Source organism: Lepidochelys kempii, chromosome 18 (genome assembly GCF_965140285.1).
Source record: "Lepidochelys kempii isolate rLepKem1 chromosome 18, rLepKem1.hap1, whole genome shotgun sequence".
Classification (NCBI taxonomy): domain Eukaryota; kingdom Metazoa; phylum Chordata; order Testudines; family Cheloniidae; genus Lepidochelys; species Lepidochelys kempii.
The window spans coordinates 15,005,359-15,026,207 of record NC_136397.1 but is presented as its reverse complement, the minus strand read 5'-3'; the positions used below and the strand labels follow the sequence as shown (position 1 = coordinate 15,026,207).

Below are 20,849 nucleotides of genomic sequence, written 5' to 3'. Positions count from 1 at the left end.
ATTATTCATGGTATTGAGCATTCCAATATTCTTTACTCTGAACATAGAGTTTGTTATTCAAAATGATGGCTGCAATCAGAAATGAGAATATCTCCACAAAAAACTTCCACGTGGAATTTCATTGTCTGAAAATCTAACTGACAATGGTCATAGCTAAATTCCTACGTCAGTACTGAACGTGGAAAAATTAGATCCTGAAAAAATGTAATCCTGCAGGGATTAAATTAGCTGGCACACAGAAAAATCCACCGTAAGTGTAAGTTATTCCTATTATTGCTCTGGAGAAAAAAAAACCTGAGAGTACCAGTTTTCACTGCTAATAAGTAAATGTTAAATGCTAATATAGTGCCTTTCACCGAAGGATCTCCAAGAGCTCTATAAAGGCTGGTATGCATTCAATTTATTTTTTTTTAATCTGTCAGGAAAACTGCAATGTAGAGACATTAAGAGATTTGTCTAGTGTCAAAAAACAAGACAATGGCAGAGTGGGTACTAGCTTCCTGGTCTCCAGGCTCATTGCTACAGCCACAGCTGCTATAAATACTGCTTCCCTGAAGAGTGCTTATAAGGCTGGCAATAAAATTCTAGTAACAAGTGATACAAAGGAGGAGTAATCAGGAGCCTATTGCAGCCTATTTGAGGTAGGGACTGTGTTTAACCGAATTTGTACAGTGCCCATTGACACAGAAGCCTGCTACTGATCATGGCATTACCTCAATATCGAACAACAACTGCAACAGTTACCAGGTATCTTCCCATATCAACCAGAAAACTCTCTAAATTCCAGCAAATAAGCAAGGAGAATTGCATGTTTACGTTGCAACTGAACGCCTGTAGTGGAAACGTGACAAAATACTGCACACCAGCCAGGCTAGAACATAGAACTGGGACTCACTTGGAGTAGAAAGCTCAAAAGAAACACTGCAACATAGCATAGCTTTGCTGCCTACACTGGCCACTGAAACGGTGGGCCTTATTAATGGGGAAGCCCCCACAATAAAAACATTACACATTTTGGGGGCAGCCCAGACACCTAGAAAAAGGAATTTTGCTAGGTTAACTTGAAAATTATTTATGCTGCTAGCCAGTAGCAAACTTCAGGGACACAAACCAAGACTGGCATTTGAGGTTTATCCCATGGGGAAGCTGACATGGTCGAGTGCAGTGTTTCTCAGGTTTTCGATATCACAGGCCGGCTTGCTGCCTTCCTAAACTGTGCCCAGGAGATTTCAGAGACCGGCACTGAGAAACACTGGTCTAGTGCACGTTAATCTACCCTCACTGGGAGGTTATGCATTTAGGAAGAAGATAAAAGTGAAGAGGGGTAGGGGTAGCAGTGAAGAATAAAGCCTTGTCTACAACAAGAAATTGACTGGCATCAGTACTGTGGAGTAAGTTATTCTATAATAGCTATTTCAGAAAAGTTCCCCTATAGACACACTATTCAGGAATAATCACTCTGCTCACAAACCAGATTAATTATTCCTAAATAAAAATCACTAATTCCTGAACAGAACATCCACAGGCGGAGCTCTTCTGAACACTTATCACAGAATAACTTATTTCACAATAGCTCTGCCACTTTCCTCATATAGATCCAGCCTAAGAATTTAGATTAGGCACCTCACATTCTAGATCAGCATTTCTCAAATGTGGCACCAGGGGCTTTTCTTCTGGCCACAGCCTTCTGAGCTGTGATTGGAGAGGGGACCCGGGGGGGGGGGGGGGGGAGAGCAGCAGCCACTCCCTGTTGCTCCTGGATGTGCTGCTGCCTTGGTGTTGGGGCTGTGAGCAGGGATTCGGCCCTGCTCCCCTCTGGAGACATCTGGGGCACAACACTGAAGGAGCAGGCAGCCTGTAAGTTCCCCACCTTCCCAGGAGCGGTGGGGCTCAGGCTTCGGGCTCCAGCCTTGAGGTGGCGGGGCAGCAGGCTCCGGCCACAAAGCGGTGGGCTTCGTTCTTGGGCTCCAGCCCCGCATGGCCTCCCCCACCCACATCGCCCCAGGTGTTTTGTTTAAGAACAAGACTTGAATTCATGCCCAACCAGAATTTGGGGAAAGGTAAGGGACAGGAGACCAAGAGGTTAGCTTGTGTTTTAGCCCCTTCCTGCAATGACCCCGACTGGAGAGCACACACCCTCCCAGCTATAACCAACAGGGTACAAATTCATGCACACAGGGCTGTACGCGACAGCCAAGAAATGGGAGGCAAGTGCACAACTACTGTCCACGTTAGCACATTTTTAAGGGTTCTTTACCTCCAGGCCTGTAGACAACATCATCCTCCGTGATGAAGGACGTTATTTCACCACTGTCAGTTCTCTCATAGCGAGATTTCTTCTTCGGCGGCTTCTTTTTATTTTTCTTGGTGGACTCCTCTGTGGTGGCACTGTTGTTGTCATTGTCCTCATCTTCACTGTGGTCACTTTCTGCGTAATTCTTGGCACCTCCTTCCAAAGTGCAACTCCGACGAGGACGGGAGTTTTCGCTCTCTCTCACTTTCTCTCTCTTGTCTCGCTCCCTGTCCCGGTCCCTGTCCCTGTCCTTCTCTTTGTCTTTGTCCTTTTCTTTGTCAGCTGTCATGATTCGCCACGTGCCTTCTTCTGTCCTCTCACGGCTGGGCCTCCGTGAAAGGTAGACAGTAAGCCTGGGCTTCAGTCTTCTGAATTTCTCACTCAAATCCAGGAAAAATTCGACCACTCCAACAACCCCAGCGTTTTAAAGAAGCTCTTGAAAGAAGAAAAAAAGAGAGGTACAATTAATACTCTGAAATCCCTCACAATCCCTCCAGTTCTGAAAATCAAAAAGGAACCTACAAAAATATTTCAGTTTGCATGAGATAAAACTGTAAAATACATGAAGTCCTTTAAAGCAGCTGTTTGATACGTGAAACACTAGCTTCAAATACCTTGCAGATAGTTTACACAGCAGCTTTCATCCCCAAAAGCTCCTCAAAGCTCCTTACAAACTAGACACAAAGGTAATTTAATCCACCACTGAAATATAGCTACCTTTGGAGTAGAACATTGTAGGTATGAGAGCACACAGAGTTTTAGGTCAGAAATGGAACTACACGATTTAGGAAGAGAAAATGTAATTACCAGTATTTGAGTCTGACCAAGATATAAGATTTCCCAGCCCCTATTCTCACAAGTACCAGGAAATTTTTAACAAAAGGTCATGATTTCCATTTTACATATCAATCAAACAACAGTACCTTCGGCAGCACAATATCCAACAGAGCTGACACAAAATAAAGAGTACCACCACATCCACTCAACCACAATTCCCATCCTAACTGCAGTTCCCAATTATCTGTTGGGAAGTCTCCCCTTCACGTGTTGAACTAGCCTGACCACACTTAGCTTGCAAGATCCAACGGGCTCACATAATAAGGTGGCAACATGCCCAAAGCTGCTCTTGCGTGCACCATAGGTAGCATACAGCTTTTGGGTTTCTTTTACCAATAATGGAATAGGCAGAGGATGAATAGCAGTATCTCTTTTTCACCAATTACTTTTCTTCTTTACTGAAAAAATAAGCACACCTATCTTGGCCCTTTCATTATTGTAAGCATTACTAGGGTAATGTGTGTTTAGCTTTATTTAAATGCAAGGTTGGATTGGGCAAGTATACTTATTACAACAGTATTTACAAGTGAATAGTATGTGGTAACTCAGAGCTATGAACCAGGATCCTCAAACTGCAAACCAGTCCTTGACAGTGAGTGCACAGAGTTTTACATCCCTCGCCCCAGAAGAAATCCCCCTCTCCTCCCTAAAACCCAAATATCACACCATCACCTAATACCAGTCAATTGAAAGCCTGTAATACAGAACACCGCTACATAAACTAGTCTCCTGTTCTCTCCGCTAGGAACCAAGAAATAATTTACCAGTAAATGCCTTTTCTAACACTCAAGTCCAACAATCTGGACTGACAGGTTGTATGTTACATCTTTGAGTGACAGCCAGCAACACAAACAACAGTGTTAAAATTTTTGGCACCTTCTCTTCTGGAAAGCCTCGAACAGAATTTGCACCAAATGAGGCATCCATAAGCACTTCTTAAAATTATTCAATAGGAGGAATATGAACTACAGTCATTGTTATGCATATGTCATACTATTTTCCTGAAAATATGCTAACTCAAAGGGAGACATTCCAAAGGAGTAGGTCCAAGACAGACAAAAAATTAAAAGATAAGCAACTCTGTATTCCCTAATCTGTCAGTCGAGGGTTATGGGAAGCAATCCACACCACTTAGATATAAAGTAGTCAAGGAAATTAGGAAGGCACCATTGCTTTAAGAACTCTGTGACCAATTGCTGTACCACAAACAAAGGTTACTCAATCTAAAAAGCCTGGAAAGACATGCAAAGGGCTTGCAAAGACAACCGCACTGCTGCCTTGAATCCTCTTCAATGGAGGCTTTTCCTATCCAGCATTCCCAGGACCGGGAGCATCTTCAGTTATGCTAACTTTAGGCATTGTTAAGATAGGATGCAAAGAGGAGTAAGTGTGTGTGATTCTCAAGTACATATTTCCTATCACCAGAATCAAAATCATGATTTAATTCCACTCTAAGTATAAAAGTGTTCCAAGTTAGAGACCCTCAAATCAACCAGTACTTGCCTGCCAATAGCTCCTCATTGACAAAATTATTAACTTCAAAAGATTAATGTCTCAATTTAAGTGAAACCTAGAAGAAACCCCAGCCAAAAATGAAAGACTGCAAAAGGCCAACTTAGCTCTTGTGAATCAAGGTAAAGGGGAATGTACAGCTGCAATTTCACCTTGTCCCACCCTTCTGCCAGAAACTGTTGCCACTAGAAAAATATTTCTTTGTTAAAAGGGGACAGTGTGAAATCAAGGCTAACTCTTCAACTGCTGGAAGGCTGTCACCTTAACAAGAAATTCAAGCTTCAAATATGTAATTTATGGGGATGAGGTTACACCACTCAAGTGACAAAAAAGTACTATTACAAAACAATGGATTTCACAGCGAACAATGTCATTACCTTGAAGGAGGTACAAAAAGGCAGCCACTTGATTCCTTAGGGCTAATCCTTCAAAGTCTCTCAGATGCAGTAAACTGTCAACAACTTGCTCCAACAGACTCATTTCTTCCATATTTGACCTCATAAAAGACATCCCCAAGAAGTGGAGGCAAGTCACCGTTATTTGAAGTCACAAGTAGAGTAAATAGCTGATTTGAGGACCTCTGAATTCCTTCTGGTCAACAAACTACTCAAGTGGAGCCCAAGCTGGGGACACCAAAATCCCATGTTTGTCCTTGTGAATTTTCTTCACTAGTTCATAAAGTCAAAGGTACTGACTGGAGCACACCAGCCCTTGAATAAATGGAATTAAAGAGGCGTTAACACAGATGGCTTCTGGATCTTGGTAGTGTCTGCCCACTTTAATATATTCCTATTCCCCCGGATATAAAAAAGTGTTATGGTCAAGGGAACTAGATGGTTCTCAGGGATACAGAACTTTTACCACTTAGGTTGCCCAATTCAAATCCAGACCAGGATGCTAGTAACGAAGAACTTATCTAGTGGTTTCTTCGTGACAAATAATAAAATAGCAAGGTTAAAAGATGGTAATAAAGATATCCAAGACCCGCCTACACAAGAGCTTTCCACCACTAACAGAGCTGTGACACTGGTGAATCATCATCAGTTTTCCTTGTGCATACATGGCCTTTGAAGCCAGTAATGAAAGGAGACTGACCAACTGAGGTGGACAAATGACAGTTTCCAAAAAGATATATTCCCTGGTGGATCAGCTGTAGCTTTAAATTATTCCAGCTTGAAAATGTAGCCCATGATACTGACTGCAAGCACGAAATCAGGAGCCTCAAAAGATGCAATGCCCCTTACATTAACCTTCTGAAACTGCTTAAGATTAAGAAAAGGACATTCAGACTTTTAAAAAGTTATTTGAGAAATAGCAAACTGGTTCTGTGCATCTGAAATCTCTTAAAACAAGCTATAATAAATTCTTGTTATTAACTACTACTCCCACCACTGAAAATGCCCAAAGACACAAAATTGCTTTCGCTGGGATGATTCAAGCTAGGGCTTGAATCTGAGGCATTTCCTGAATAAGCCAATCATCCATGTAAGAAATCATTCCAACTCCTTTACTTCTTAAAGCAGTTACCATCATTCTGCCAACACAAGGTGATCTGATGCAAGTCCAAAGAGAAGAGCATAGCAATGAAGATGTCAATTGACCAGAGAAATCAGAGATACCAGTGATGGCAAGGGTCTACAGCAGCATGCTGATAAATATCCTATATGTTGAGAGAGCCTGGATAATTCCCCTGGGTTAACTGCTAAAATAAATTCTTTGTTGATACCATATAAGGTTTATTTTGGGCAACAAACCAATTTAGCCATTTTAAATCCAAACCGGGACTGTTCCCAGGGGCATCTCAGAAACTGTAAAGACAAAGAATAAGCCTCTATAGCACATGATGATACTGATATGATGCCTCTTTAGACAAGAGGAAGTGGAGAGAATAGTTTCTGTATGGTGAAACACTGATGACTATTATAAGAACATAGAGCATACATCAATTTTATTTTGATAGCCTCTCAGGATTGATTAAACCCATCCATCTGCGTTTACTCTTATCTACTGGCTCAAACCCCCAAGGACACAATCAGTGAAGGTAAGTATAGATTGGAAGGGAAAAGAAGCCTATGCAAAAACTTGGTTTTTAGAATTTGGTTCCTGTTTCTCTCATCCCTGGGATAAGAACACCATATCCCTCTCCTCCGAAACTACAAGGCTATTTTGATCAAAGATTCGGAGCAAAGATGTATAGTATAAGGAGACAGACTGTTCTATTTTTGTTTTTAGTCAAATGAGGAAGGGAACATCCATACTACGTATAAATCAGCAAGCAATTACACAACCCACAACCTTACACTGAAAGGTAAGGAAACCAAATGGAATCTCATGCAGAGACATGAAAAACAAAATCTTAAAACAAACAGCAAGTCTTGCCTCCACTGCAGGGATACCCTAATTTAGAGGTATTAAAGTGCCTTGAGTGGCTGCTAAGTTTATATAAGGCCTGAGTCCCACGAGCTAATCAGAAAGGTGCTACCACTTCTTCCCGCTGCTTTAATCCTCAAGCCATTCTAACAAGGCATGTGATGAGCACAAGTATATAGCAGTTTCTAGCTGGGATGTGGCTAGAGCCAATGACCTTTTAAATTCCACCTTCACACATCTGTCAGTAATGCCCTTGCTGACTTCTATAAACAGAGATAACCTTTCTTCCCCCAGTGACAAGAGTAGAATCTACTCGCAGGGAAATGTCCCCTAAGACAGACTTATCTGTAGATAACCTATATATTCCCCCCCAGAGCAGATGGCATGCAATTTTGTATCAGGATTAGCCCCAACTTTTATAAATTACATACTCAACAGCCAAGTGACTGCAAAGCAGCTTTGTCAGCTTTTCCTTCCTCTATCAGGAGTGGAAGCTCATCTTTCACTTAGAAAAAGTCAGCCTCGTAACCTCGTCAATATTGATACAGTTTATGGCCCTCTGTATTAAGTTATCTTACAGACTCTGCTGGAGGGTGAGAACCTTCCTCTTCATCCAATGGTGAAAAATACCCATTTGGGGGAAATTTGTTTGACTGACAGGGTTTTTAAGCCAGCACCACCACAGTCCAGCTAGTCAGACACCTGCTGCCAAGATCATGCTGATCTGGGAAGGGGAGATAGATGCCAGAAGCAGGCTTAACAAAACCTGGCTAGTTTTTTCCCCACCGCCCAAGACAAAGAATCTAGGTATCAAGATGCACACATGATTCTGGGTGAGAATGAAAACAGGATTTAAAATCTCACCTAACGATTCAAGGGCCCATGGCTGACAGCAACTAAAGCTTCTCTTAGCAAATTCATCTATGTTTATATTGTCCGTCTCCTGCAGCATTCCAGTCATCTCCTCACCTTTGACTAACGCCATGTCTACACGAGCACTTTTGTCAGTAAAACTTCTGTTGGTCAGGGGATGTAGGGAAAAAAACCAGTCCTGACCAATGTAAGTTTCACTGACAGAAGCACCAGTATGGACAGTGCTATGTCAACATGAGATGCTCTCCCGCCAATATAGCTACCACCACTCGTTGGAGGAGTTTTAATTATGTCAATGGGAGAGAGCTAATCTGGAGACCTTACAGCAGCACAGCATAGATATAGGGTTGCCAACTTTCTATTTGCAGAAAACCGAACACCCTTGCCCCGCCCCCTCTCCCACTCCACCCTCCCTTCCCTCGGTCCATCGCTCACTCTCCCCCACCCTCGCTCACTTTCACCGGGCTGGGGCAGGGGATTGGGGTGCAAGAGGGGTGAGGGCTCTGGCTGTGGGTTCTGGGGTGGGGCTGGAGATGAGGGGTTTGAGGTGCAGGAGAGGGCTCCAGGCTGGGGTAGGAGATTGGGGTGAGGGCTCCAGATGGGGGTGCAGGCTCCAGGGTGGGGCAGGGGTTTGGAGTGCAGGAGAGGGCTCTAGACTGGGGCAGGGGGCTGGGAGGGGGCTCCGAGCTGAAACAGGGGGCTGGGGTGTGGGAGGGGATACATGCTCTGGGCTGGGGTGCAGGCTCCAGGGTGGGGCCAAAAATGAGGGGTTCAGGGTGTGGGAGGGGGCTCAGGGCTGGGGCAGCGGTTGGGGCGCAGGAGGAGATTCAGGGCATGGGTTCCGGGCAGCACTTACCTCAGACAGCTCCCAGGAAGCAGCGGGCTGTTAAAAGTCTGGTTGGCGGTGCAGTCAGGCTCCTTACCCAGCTCCACGCAACTCCCCGGAAGCTGCCGGCATCTTCCTCCGGCTCCTATGTGGAGGGACGGCCATGTGGCTCTGCGTGCTGCCCATGCCTGCAGATGCCGCCCCCTCAGCTTCCATTGGCCACGGTTCCTAGCCAATGGGAACTGCTGAGCTGGCACTGGGGGCGGGGACAGTACACAGAATGGCCGTCCCTCCGCCTAGGAGCCAGAGGGAGATGCCAGCAACTTCCCATGAGTCGCAGGAAGCCTGCCTGCGCCACCAACCAGACTTTTAACAGCCTGGTCAGCAGCGCTGACAGGAGCCAGCAGGGTCCCTTTTCGACCAGGCATTCCAGTCAAAAACCGGACACGTGACAACCCTACATAGACATAGCCTAAGGCAGCTGGAGCGGGGGACCAGGAGTAGTCTCAACATTTGAGATTACTGGCTAAATTGCGCCCTAATTGGAAGGTGCAGCTTTATTGGAGGAATGCTTATGCCAGAGCAAGGCTTGAACTGAGTGATTTAACATGACTCACTTTGTAGGAGAACTGAACTCTGAATGAGGGCCAGCAATACACAGAATACAGACCGAACTCGGTCTGGCTGATTGTAAATTACCTTAAGGAACAGGTCAAACCTGCTTCCCACCAGTCTGGGAAAATGCAAAATTATCTACCAAAGAGAGAGAACATGCTGCTCTGCACCTGAGCCAGGCAGAGCAAGAAGAGGGGCATAATCCTATCAGAGGTACTGTACTGGACAGAAGAATACCACCTCTGTGTGACATGCAAAAATGGAGGATACAGAACTTCAACAGGACTGCCTATCTAAGGACTACCCACAAGTAAAGACTGCAGGATCAGTGCCATAGGAAAAAATTTTCATCTCAATATTTTGCTCTAGTTTAATCTAAGTGATATATTTATGGTACAAGTGCTTTGTTGTATGCATAAATATATCACTTAGATTAAACTAGAGCAAAATATTGAGATGAAAATCTCCGCATACAGGGCTATTGTTTATTAAAACAGAATGTATTCATATAGGCTTTTTACATACATATGCTTGGACAATCTTTCACATAAAGCAGAGTTTAGCCTAGTTTGCTTGTCCATCTGTAATCTAGTGCAGGAGCTGCCCATCTATATTTTAAGTATTGTTAAAAGGCACATGATGAAAGCCTCTCATAAGCACTGCTCAACATCGTTCCACAAACGGATCACATTTCCTAGGATTCTCACAGAGAACAATTCACAATTTCAAAAATGTGGAGAGGATTAACTGACACCACCATGAAACAATACATCTGTTTTTATTTCTCCATGAAAAAACCCCACCACATTAGAGCAGTCCTAGAATCACTGGATAGATAGAGAGGGGGAATAGTTGTGTAGAAGTAACATGGGAAAACCAGAAGAGTAAGGTAAGGCAAGGCAAGGCAAGGCAAGAACTACTAGCAAGCACCTGATTAAGATTAAACCATGGTTACCCCAGAGCAAACACTCTATAAATTAATCCTTTATTACATGAACAGTGATTCAAACATCTTTCAAGGTCCTTGGATATTTTATGCCTTTGCAATAAATGTCAACACATTCTCCCCCACACACATGCACCCCTGGCTCCTTAAAAAAATCTTTTTGGAACCGTTACCACAAAAGAATGACAATTTAAAGATGGAAATGGATATCCCATATGGTGATGGAATCGTCTGGCAAAAGAATGGAAAATACTAAGAATGAATTTAAAAATCTGATTTCTAGAATAATGTATATATGTGGATATCTGATTACATATACATCGCACACATTTAACAACTTTTTTTTAAAAAGTCACAGACATCGCCACATTCAGAAACCATGCTGTGGCCCAATCACACTTAACTGAACATACCAGGCAAACTGCTCAAAACTAATCTGCTTACTTAACGTTATTCATCTGTCACAGATGTTGCAATGGGTTACGCACTTTTAGCATTTTATACATAATTATGCTTGGATGATATGGAATCCATAAAACTAACTCTATTACAAGAATATAATGTGCCCTGGTTTTTTGTTCTCTAAAGTAAACTGTGCTAATACATCACATATATTGCCAAAACCAGTAATTACACAGATGTTTAAAGCTGGATTAGGACAGTAGAAGTAAATACATTGAAAATCTTAGTGGTTTTTGGCAAGCTCTATGGCTTGGGTTTGCAGTAATTTTACTCACTGGCAGCTTCACTCCCACTGTACACAACAACCGTCAAAGCAGCTGCTTCTGTCGTCATACAACTGAAAAGCTCATATTATAGCACCACAGGGCAAAGAGTATTAATTGCCTATGATACCAACTTACCGCCTCATCCACAGGGAATTTCCTAGAGACTAACTGGTCAAAGAACTACAGTATAGGCTAATGGAGAGCATCCACATTCCAGCAACAGAGAGGTATACAAAGAAAAAGGAAAGAACTGTTTTTGCATTAAAAAAAATCAGAATTTCTCAAGCAAGAATGGATTTAACCCTACAACTGGAACATAACATTGTAAGATTTTGATAGTCATGACACCAGTCTGTGTTTAGGCAAATTAGTTATATATACACACAATCAGATAACTCCATTTATCCCCATTCTGTTCTGTCACACACAAAGGAAAGCTGAAGAAGGGAACAGGCGTTCCGCTCTTGAATGCTGCTCAGAGCCTGTTTCATTATAGAGTAACCCCTGATACGAATGAATTCCCAGAAGACAGATTGAGACCCTGGTTAATCATGCTCAACACCATACAGCATAGTCCAAAGCACACAAAGTCATATTGAAGTTTGCAGAACATTCCAGGGTTCAACCTAACTAGCAACTAAGCTTATTCCAAAGTGCACAATAGGAAAACAAGGGGGAGGACTCTTTCCGACCCCTCAGTGTAACTACAACACAAATTTATGATAAAAAAGCAGCACCAGAGCCTCACCTTTAATCCAAGTGAACAATAGAAACAATAGAAATGGGGGTCAGCATGCCTACTTGAGCCACAGACAAATAAACTACTAGAATGCACAAGGGTGCTAATTCAAGACAAAACTGAGCCTGTCTTTGCAGACAAGATGTTAAGTACCTGATGGGAGTAAAGCCCCATTAGCCCAAAACTGAATGTGTCAAGCCTCACCCAACCCCGGTGTGTTATTTTTCAAATGGCTGGGCCCTTTTGGATCAGTATGATTCACTTTAAATGACTTAACATATTATACTATAGCGTTTGTTCAACCTCAGTCAGGCAAATGTTGCCCATAAAACCTACTCAATTATAGATACCAGCTGCTTGGAAAATCCCAGAAACTGACCACAACTGTTGTGTGTGTAGCTAAAGAAATGTTATTACAGCTCACCAATCACATGGCTGTCGCCAAAAAAGCAACACAGACACTTCCCTAACAGTGGTCTTTCAACATCAACAGACTAGCATGAACTTTAAAAAAAAAAAAAAAAAGTATCTTTAAGTGTGGACAGGCACAGACAGGCTTGTTTGAATGCTGTGGGGATTTAAAAGCAAACTTTGCTAAACTGATGTTAGGAAAGGAAGATAAAATGTCTGAGACTTCGGGATATCAAAGACTTAAAAGTCTAAAAATACACCCAAGCCTTGTTTAACCAAACAAAAGCTTCAGAGTTGTTTAGAATCACACCAGCATTTTAGAAATGAGGAGGAGGAGATAGAGGCAGGCCAGACCTATACTAGGAATGCTTTGCCAGTATGGCTGTATTGGTAAAACACTTCTCATATGGATGCAACTTATGCCAACAAAATAGCACTTTTGCTGATCTAGCTTTTACCAGCCCCAGTACCACCACCAAGTGTCCCAAGGAAAATAAGCTAAGCTGGCAAAAGCGCACTTTTGCCACTAAAACTGCATCTACACTAGGGACTTCTGCTGGCACAGCAGTGTTCATCAGGCATCACACCTCTTCACACCCCTGACACAGCTATGCCAGCAAAAATTTGTAGTACAAAATTGGCCTTAGAAAGAGGGTGCAAGAGCTAATGTTGCAGCACCAAAAATGTTCCTTTGGAATCAGTCTGTTCTCATGGATAAAAATACAGTTCAACCACTTTTGTAGATTTTGTTTTGCTTTTTAAACCATCATATGCATATTTTAAAGGGCATAATTTTCACTCGGACCTTAGTGGTGCCAAACCATAAATATATACCTAGAAAAAAACCTTAAGGAATTTATTGGAAAGAGTAGTTACTGCACATGCAAATGTATTTGCATATGTGTTTATTTAGATTTTAATCAAAAAACTTGTTGGCACCTATCTTATATGTTAAAACACACAATATGATACAAAGGACTGCTCAACGCACCATGACACAAACTAATAGGAAGAAGGTAAACTAAACACAAATCCTTCCAATTCTCAGTCATCAGAATTCTGCAAGGGGAAGAAAAAAAAAACATGTTTTACAGAATGTCCAGATGCTTAAAATCCACTTGGAAAACCTGAATATCTGATCCATCTAAAATAAAAACACCCCCCAAAATAAGAACTTAACATGGAGTAAGTGACTGCAAAATTTCTACTTTTAGTCAGAATGGTCTGACACTGGCCACTCCATTGGCTCAGTGCTTTGAAAATATTACCCTGAGAGTCCTCTATTCCTTTCCCAATTCTGCCACTGGCTTATTATGTGACCTTAGGCAAATCAGCCTCTGTGCCCATATTTACTCATCTGCTAAATGCTACTTATCTATCTCACAAGTGTGTTTGAACTTTAACTTGTTTTCAAGATTGCTTTGAAACCCTTAGATGAAAGGCATACAGTGAGGGCAGTTTTAACAACACTGCCATGTGACCGGAAAATGATTTTCCAACCCTATGTTCCTGCTTCCCAAGTTTCAATTCCAGACTCTTACTGCCAGGCTGGGAGCATTGCAGAAGTAATACAGCAATTAAAACCCCAAGAAAGGCTAAGGAAAAAATGAATGCCTTACATTGCAGTGTATGAGCAGCCCGGGTTAAGTCCTGACCTTGAAAGCACTTATGCGCGCACACACAACTTTATTCATGGAGGCAGTCCTGTTGATGTCAACAGGACTATTCCTGTGACTAAAAGGTTACATACGTGCGTAAGTGTTTGAAGGATTGGGAAATGAAAGACTAAATTTAAAGGTCTGGGGGAGGGGTAAAAATTGTGAGATTTCACCCTCGTGAAAGAAGAGATTAATCAAACAAACAGCATCTCTTGGAGTCTTTTATTGTCAAAGTCTTTATTCTTTGAGACCCTCAACTTGAAAGACTGCATTTATGTGTACAATTGTTACAGGAAACCTACAGTATTTCTAGGACAGACATTAGAGAAAACTATCTCCCCCCATCCCTCTTTGCTTTGCACACCTGGGAGCACTTAGTGACAAGTTATTTTTGTATTTTGTTGGTCATTTGACACATCTTTCACCGCCTTGGCAGTCAGTCGTTCACATGCAGGCTCTGTCCTAGAACACGCAAACAGCATTTACAGAAACAGCACCAGGCGACTGAAAACAAAGAGGCAAAAGGATTGGGCCCCAAAAAAGACTGGTGATGCTGTTCCTGGGCCCTTCCAAAAAGACATTCTTAAACATAGCAGGGGAGTAGAAAACCATTGTGGCCATTTTTATATTGAAAAAAAAATCTGGATTTTTTTTTTTTCATCAGAAGAGTGATTTTTAAAGGTGAGTCAATTCCCCAAAACTCATGTTGATAGTATTTCTTTAAATAATAATCTTCCCAGGAAGAGACCCCATGTCACACGTTTCAAACAAGATCATTTTTATAGCATAAAAAAATAACTGAAAGTAGCATTTATAATAGAAGTGCGGATGTGGTGTTCCAACAGAGCCATAACAGATACGGCTAAGGCCTTTGTTACCTAAAAGCTATAAATATTTAACAAGACAACCAAGCCAAAATCTGTTTGGATGAGCACTTGCTAGAATGAAGCATGTGGAAAATTTTCTTTCCTATCTCTTGGAAAGAGATAGAGCTGTCTATAAGTTCAAGGAACAATCAAATATTCTTATGCTTGTTAAAACAGAAGTGCTCCAGAGCTGCAAATGGATATTAGTTCACAAGTCTGTGAGGATGACAGGCGGGGGGACATTGGCGCCAAAATCACCAGTGAAAAGAAAGATCTAGAGGCAGCTGCTACGGTGATCAGAACACTGCTTCAACTAGAGAATTCTGCCATTCCTTATTGTTGTTGTTGTTCCATGCACATGAAATGCTTGCAAAGTGCTGTTTTCAATCGCTCACAGGTTTCCAGTACAGTTACAACTGCACCCACTTCAGCCAAGCCTCAAGAATGCCTCTGCCCGAGGAGTTCAATTTGAACTATTTCAGTGCAAGTAAAGCAGAAAGCCCAGGTACTGCAGCCAGATCGAGTCTCTCAACAAAGTCCTGCCTTTTTCCTCTTCATCCTTCACTCATAGTACAGACAGCTCAGAGCAGTGGCTGTCTCCTGGCAATGTCTGAATACAAGGGTTCCAGACAGGCCTGAGAGAGGCAGAGACAATATTCAATTCTGCTCAGTACTGCTCTCATTTTCCAGGCAAGCCCGAAGAGCCAAGTAGTAGGTTAGCCTCTGTTCCCCTAATACTCCCTCCCCCTGCCCTGCCCCAAGTAATTGAAGACACAAGGTGGCTTAATTAAATCTTTATTTTAAATAAAATTAAAAATAAACTCTAGAACTCAGCACATCTGTGCCTCAAAAAAAAGTCACAGAAAACAAACATGAACAGGCCCACAAGCACAGACTAAGAATTTAATAGCATTAAATCAATAAAGCAACAGACATATTTTATTGGAATCTGGGGCTTCCTTGGCAGTGAGGTGGCTGCATCTACCTTTCCCCCCGAGACCTGGAAGAGAGAAAATAGGTAAGGGGACATTTGTCAAAATACATACATAAAGGCAAAGCTTCAGCCCCACATGTACTCAAGTTAAACCTAGCTCTCTACTTACCACCCCCACAGCACTATAGTGGTCACCAGGTTCTCACAGAGGACTAGTATGTCCCTATTGTTCTCCAGGAAGTCATTGCAGGAGGAGAGAGGAGAGGGAAGCTGTTTGGACCAGAAGGAATCACCTGAATGAATGTCCTCTTCTGGGATCCCAGCTTGGACTGTTTCCATACCTACATCCTAGAGGGAAGCACACAAGAAGGAAACAGTTCAGCAACACCACATTAGAGACTACAGAGGAAGAATAATAAATTGCAAAAATATTTTGTCAACAGCATGCCCCTTACCTCCTCAAGCACCATCACCTGAATATAGCGATGATGGGAATAGACTCAAGATCAAAGTCTTTCCTGCAATGATATAACTGCAGCTGATGACCTTTACTGTGGCATCTGCATACTGTTACATTAGGGTGTAGACCTTGCCTCTCAACACATGAGGATCCATGGACAGGACAGAACACTTGAAAGCAATCATTAGACCTAATCTAATACAGTATAACATTAACAGGGACAAAGATTTTATTACATATATGTCTGACAGGCACAAACTGTACAGATATTATCTACAATGCATTGTGCTGCCTAGAAGGCATCTCCTACCATGCCAAGTTCCAGGAAGCTATGCTTGGAATTCAGGTTCCACAATGCACTAGTACATAAATTTATGGACATGCTGCACCAGTTTAAACAACTGGGCTGGCTTATGTAGGCACACTGAACTGACACAAGTGTAAATCATGCTCAGATGTTTGGCTGAAGCTTTTACATTTGCAGTGGTCAATCCTAGAGCAGAGATGGACCTGAACAATCAGTGTGTGTAGTCAAGGGAGCCTCCTTCGTGTATCATGGAGTAACAGTATTAAAATACTGAAGAGATTTATTAGGAAGACACCAGTGACTCCCCTAGTGAAGAATCAGCGCTGGCCCTGTTGGGTACAAGTCATCATCTGTGAGGAAAAGGTGTGTTCCCAAATAGGGAAACCACAGGTATCAAAAGCTTGAAACGGGATCCTGTTCCTGATCCAGTCAGCTTGGAAAAGGTTACCTCTATTTGAGCAAACCAGCTAGACTGTAGCTGTGTGAAGTCAAGACCTCCTGGTAGCAGACAATACCCATGCCCCAGAAAATAATTCCACTTTAAAAAAATTAATCAATTCCAAACAAATGGTAGAACAAAAGGAGTTTCATTCGATACAAATTAATGTTTTAGGCAATTATCTTGGTGCAATAAGCTTGCCTCATGTGAAACCAGGTAGGTGTAATTTGGCCTAGACCTACGTAAGAAAGAAATTAGATTAAATAAAGTTGAGAAGCAAAAACAGATGCTAAGTTTTTATAAATCCCCAATATCATTCATTGACTGGGTCTTTTTTCAACATTTTGCACAGGTTAGAAAAGAAGTATCTCCGCTTATCTTAAAATCAGTCTTCTATCCAGGTCTATGTACCAAGATGTTGCTTTGTCTCTGGAGAGCCATCAGCTAGAATAACCAGATCTGGACAGTTGCAAATTAACATTGCAAAATTGCAGTGAACACTGAGCTAAACAGAGTTCTCCAGTTATTTGATCTATACACCTGGAAATCATTATCAGCGGGAAAGGCATACATGTCACCTCTTTGCACATTAATTCCAGCTAAGAGGTTTATGTGCTTAAAGAGTCAGGTTTTAAAGATAATGTGAAAGCAAGTCCAACAGAAATAATATGAGCTAGTAATATCAAGGCAACTAAGCATACAAAGTAACTAACAATATGGAGACGAGATCCTTTTTTTCTTTAAGTGAGCCAGACGTAAATCTTTTAACAAGATTTGTATCGGTCATGTGTTACCAGTCTTAAACACAACAGGACCATTCTTCTGTAAGCTTTTAGTCTCATACTGCAAGATAAAAAGCCACTGTGTTGAGCAAATGCCAGATTAAAAGAGGTGTGTGATGCAACTAGAGTTCCTTTGACAAAACTCACCTAATTTTTTGATCAAGGAAGAATTAAAAGTTTACACTTTCAAAGGAAGGCATCTAAAGGATTAAACAAACCAAAATGGATGAAGTCTTTATTTTAAGTTTAAAAAACAAATATTTTTATAAAAAATTAGAGGCCCTTCAGATCATCTGCAAAATATGAATATTGCACGATTGAACACCAGAGAAAGAGTATCTTAAACTGCAACAGGCAAATGAAGGCTAAAATGCTAAATGGTAAGTACAAAAAATGCAGCATTAGCACTGGATTTCCAACAAAAACACACTGCCTACCTCCAGTGCACAAAGGAGTAGCTCCTAAACATCTTACATTTTGAAAAACTCCACCTTTGATTATAAAGCTGATTAGCAGCATGGGCTGATTAGCAGCATGAAACTAAGCTGCCTTTTTTTTTTTTTTAAATGAGACATGGATTCCTCCCTTCTCCCTCCTTTTCTCCACAGATTTAACTTCATTTGAAACCCTGCAGCTTACATTTTCAAGAGTGACTAGTGATTTTTGGGTGCCTTTCATTTTAAAAAGGGGGATGATTTTCAAACCAGATACTCATCACTTTTTCTGTAAATTAAGCAGGCCCCCCTTTAGGGCGTCTCAAATTGGACACCCAACTCTATTTTGAAATTTTAGTCCCACAAGTTGTGATGGGGCCAAATTCCACTACAGTCAATCAATTCTTGGGAAGAATCTGGCATAGAATTTCTGAAGTAGACCTTCTCCAATATGGTTTTCTTAACAGATTGCCAGTTACATAGCACAAATATTGGCCTCATCGTTGTCAAGAGTCGCTCAGGGATAAGAAGGTAAAAAGTGACTTCTGCAAACAATTTTGCTTCTACTGCATTAGGTTCTCTGTTTGGCAAAATAAGTATGAATTTAAGGCTGCAAGTGCTAAAGGAAAGTTTGACAATTGCTTCTCACCCCTTAAATTTAATATTCCTACAATAGTATTGCCTGGCTCTCCAACCAGCCAAACTGTTCTATAACAGAGACTTGTAAGTATACAGACATATGCAAAATCTTCATTACAGCAGGACTAGTAATGATCCTACACATAATGTGAAACTTGTTTAAGCTGTTTTGCCATTTTAAACCTTGATTTCTCCAGGTTTACTATCATTTTGGACTGCGTCAGGCAGAAACTTGGAATGCAAGTAGTTGGCAGGGATGGAGTTTATGATTTTTTTTTAAAAATAATTATTTTAGTATGCTGTAAGATGACTTTTTTTCTAGTAATGAAGCAGGAAAAAGCAGGTTTTAAAACATATTAATGAAGACCAGGTTATGAATGTGAATACATAGTGATGTCAATTCATGTTCTGATATCAAAAACGAAAAGGAAAATATGTCCAATTTACACAACCATACCAACAAACAATTATGTATGCAGTGTTGTTATAGTCATGTCAGTCCCAGGATATTAGAGAGACAAGATGGGTGAGGTAGTATCTTATATTGGACCAACTTCTGTTGGTGAAAGCGACAAGCTTTCGAGTCACATACAGCTCTTCTTCAGGTCTCTGAGTAAGTTTTCCAGACCTGAAGAAAAGCTTTGTGTAAACTTGAAAGCTTGTCTTTCTCAGCGACAGAAGTTGGTACAATATAAGATATTACCTCATGCACCTTGCATGTCTAACAGTTGTGTCAGACAGACATGACTGAAAAGAAAAACAAAATCTTATGACTGCCACAAGTCTTGTATATACTCAGTACAGCAGCATCAGCTCTTTCAAAAGGCCTCTCGATAAGAGATTGTAAGCTCTTTGGGGCAGGCAATCTGAATTATCTTCATTCTGTAAAATGTGGCGTACGTTCATAATCACAAATATCTTAAATGTCTAATTATTGAAAAGCACTATGTGCCTTTGGGTTGTGCCCGCTTGAGCTGGTCTTTAGTAAAGTACAAGGGATGAATAAAATTTAACCACATGCACAGCTGTAGCTTCATCAGTGAAATCCAAGATTATTTATGAATATTACTGTGATGAGTTAATTTGAACTTAATCAGACATACATGTGGCCTTTTATTCCTGCTTTAAAATAATGCAAAAGAACCAAACAGGCTCTAATTTTGTCAAGTCAGTATTGAGGGGATTGTTTTTATACCCTTTGATCTGACCAGTTCAGTTTTGTTCTCTTTAACCAGCTAGAAATAAGGACTCCACTGGGAGAGAACTGTTGGCTATGAAATGCAGCTTTATGCATCAGCACTTGTAAGATATAAAAGAGAAACGTAATTACATTGTCCTTTTATGTCTTCCCACCTATCCAGTCATCTTTGGAGAGGGGCAAGGACAGTCTGAGAAGCATAAAAGGTCACTTGGCAAAGCACAAGACTGGTTGTTAGGATGCTAGGGTTCCACTCCCAGCTTCGCCACAGACTTCTTGGGTTAACTTGAACAAGTAATTTCACATGTGCTTCAGTTTCCCTAGTAGGCCAGAGAAAAGCTCCACAGACTTAAAGAGCTGCTTCTTGGAACAGGTCTGATAAGGAATGGGTTTACTGATGTTTACAGTACGTGAGCAAATAAGGGACTTATTTTAACATAAACATCCCAGTAATGCAAAATATGAATACTAAGTCTGTAAGACCTTAAAGACTGAGGCAAAAAAATGCTCTCTCTGCACTATTAACTTGTCCTCTTGTGCTTAGGTAGGACACTGCACACAGTTTAGCTTCATGCTGTACAATGTACAATTACATACAAAAAAACTATTTTAAAAGAACATTATTTAGGTTTTAAAGTCAAGCACTCCAAAGTGAAGGATGGCCAAACTTATGGTTTCCCCGTGCAGACTTATTTCTGTCCCTTTGTGCACTGAATGAGAGACCGGTCCTGTGGAAAAAATAGTAGATGATCATGTAATCAAAGACCATGATAATGCATATACACAAAGAAATAGAATTGTGTGCATGTCAGGAGCTGTCCATGAGTTAATGAGAGCACAGACAGATGAATGAAGAGAGGAAAGTAAACCATGCCCTGCATCTTCAGCAATAAGGGGAATCTGCTCTGCAAAAAGTATTCAGGTGAGTGTGGGGAGCCTTTATTCTGAAGACCTGATAGCGTTTCTATATAGGAAACTCTTC

At 41.4% G+C, this 20,849-nt stretch overlaps 1 protein-coding gene across 13 annotated transcripts in view; it reads right to left on the bottom strand.

Annotated features, from left to right (window-relative positions):
• The window catches only part of RERE (arginine-glutamic acid dipeptide repeats), a 402,629-nt gene that overhangs the window by 266,616 nt on the left and 115,164 nt on the right, over positions 1 to 20,849 (bottom strand). For all 13 annotated transcript variants that reach the window (XM_073316831.2, XM_073316829.2, XM_073316839.2 and 10 more), the window contains one exon: positions 2,258 to 2,728. In XM_073316831.2, the coding sequence (XP_073172932.1) occupies positions 2,258 to 2,582 (325 nt within the window). In that variant the 5' untranslated portion in view covers positions 2,583 to 2,728. The remainder of the gene's footprint in view (positions 1 to 2,257; positions 2,729 to 20,849) is intronic.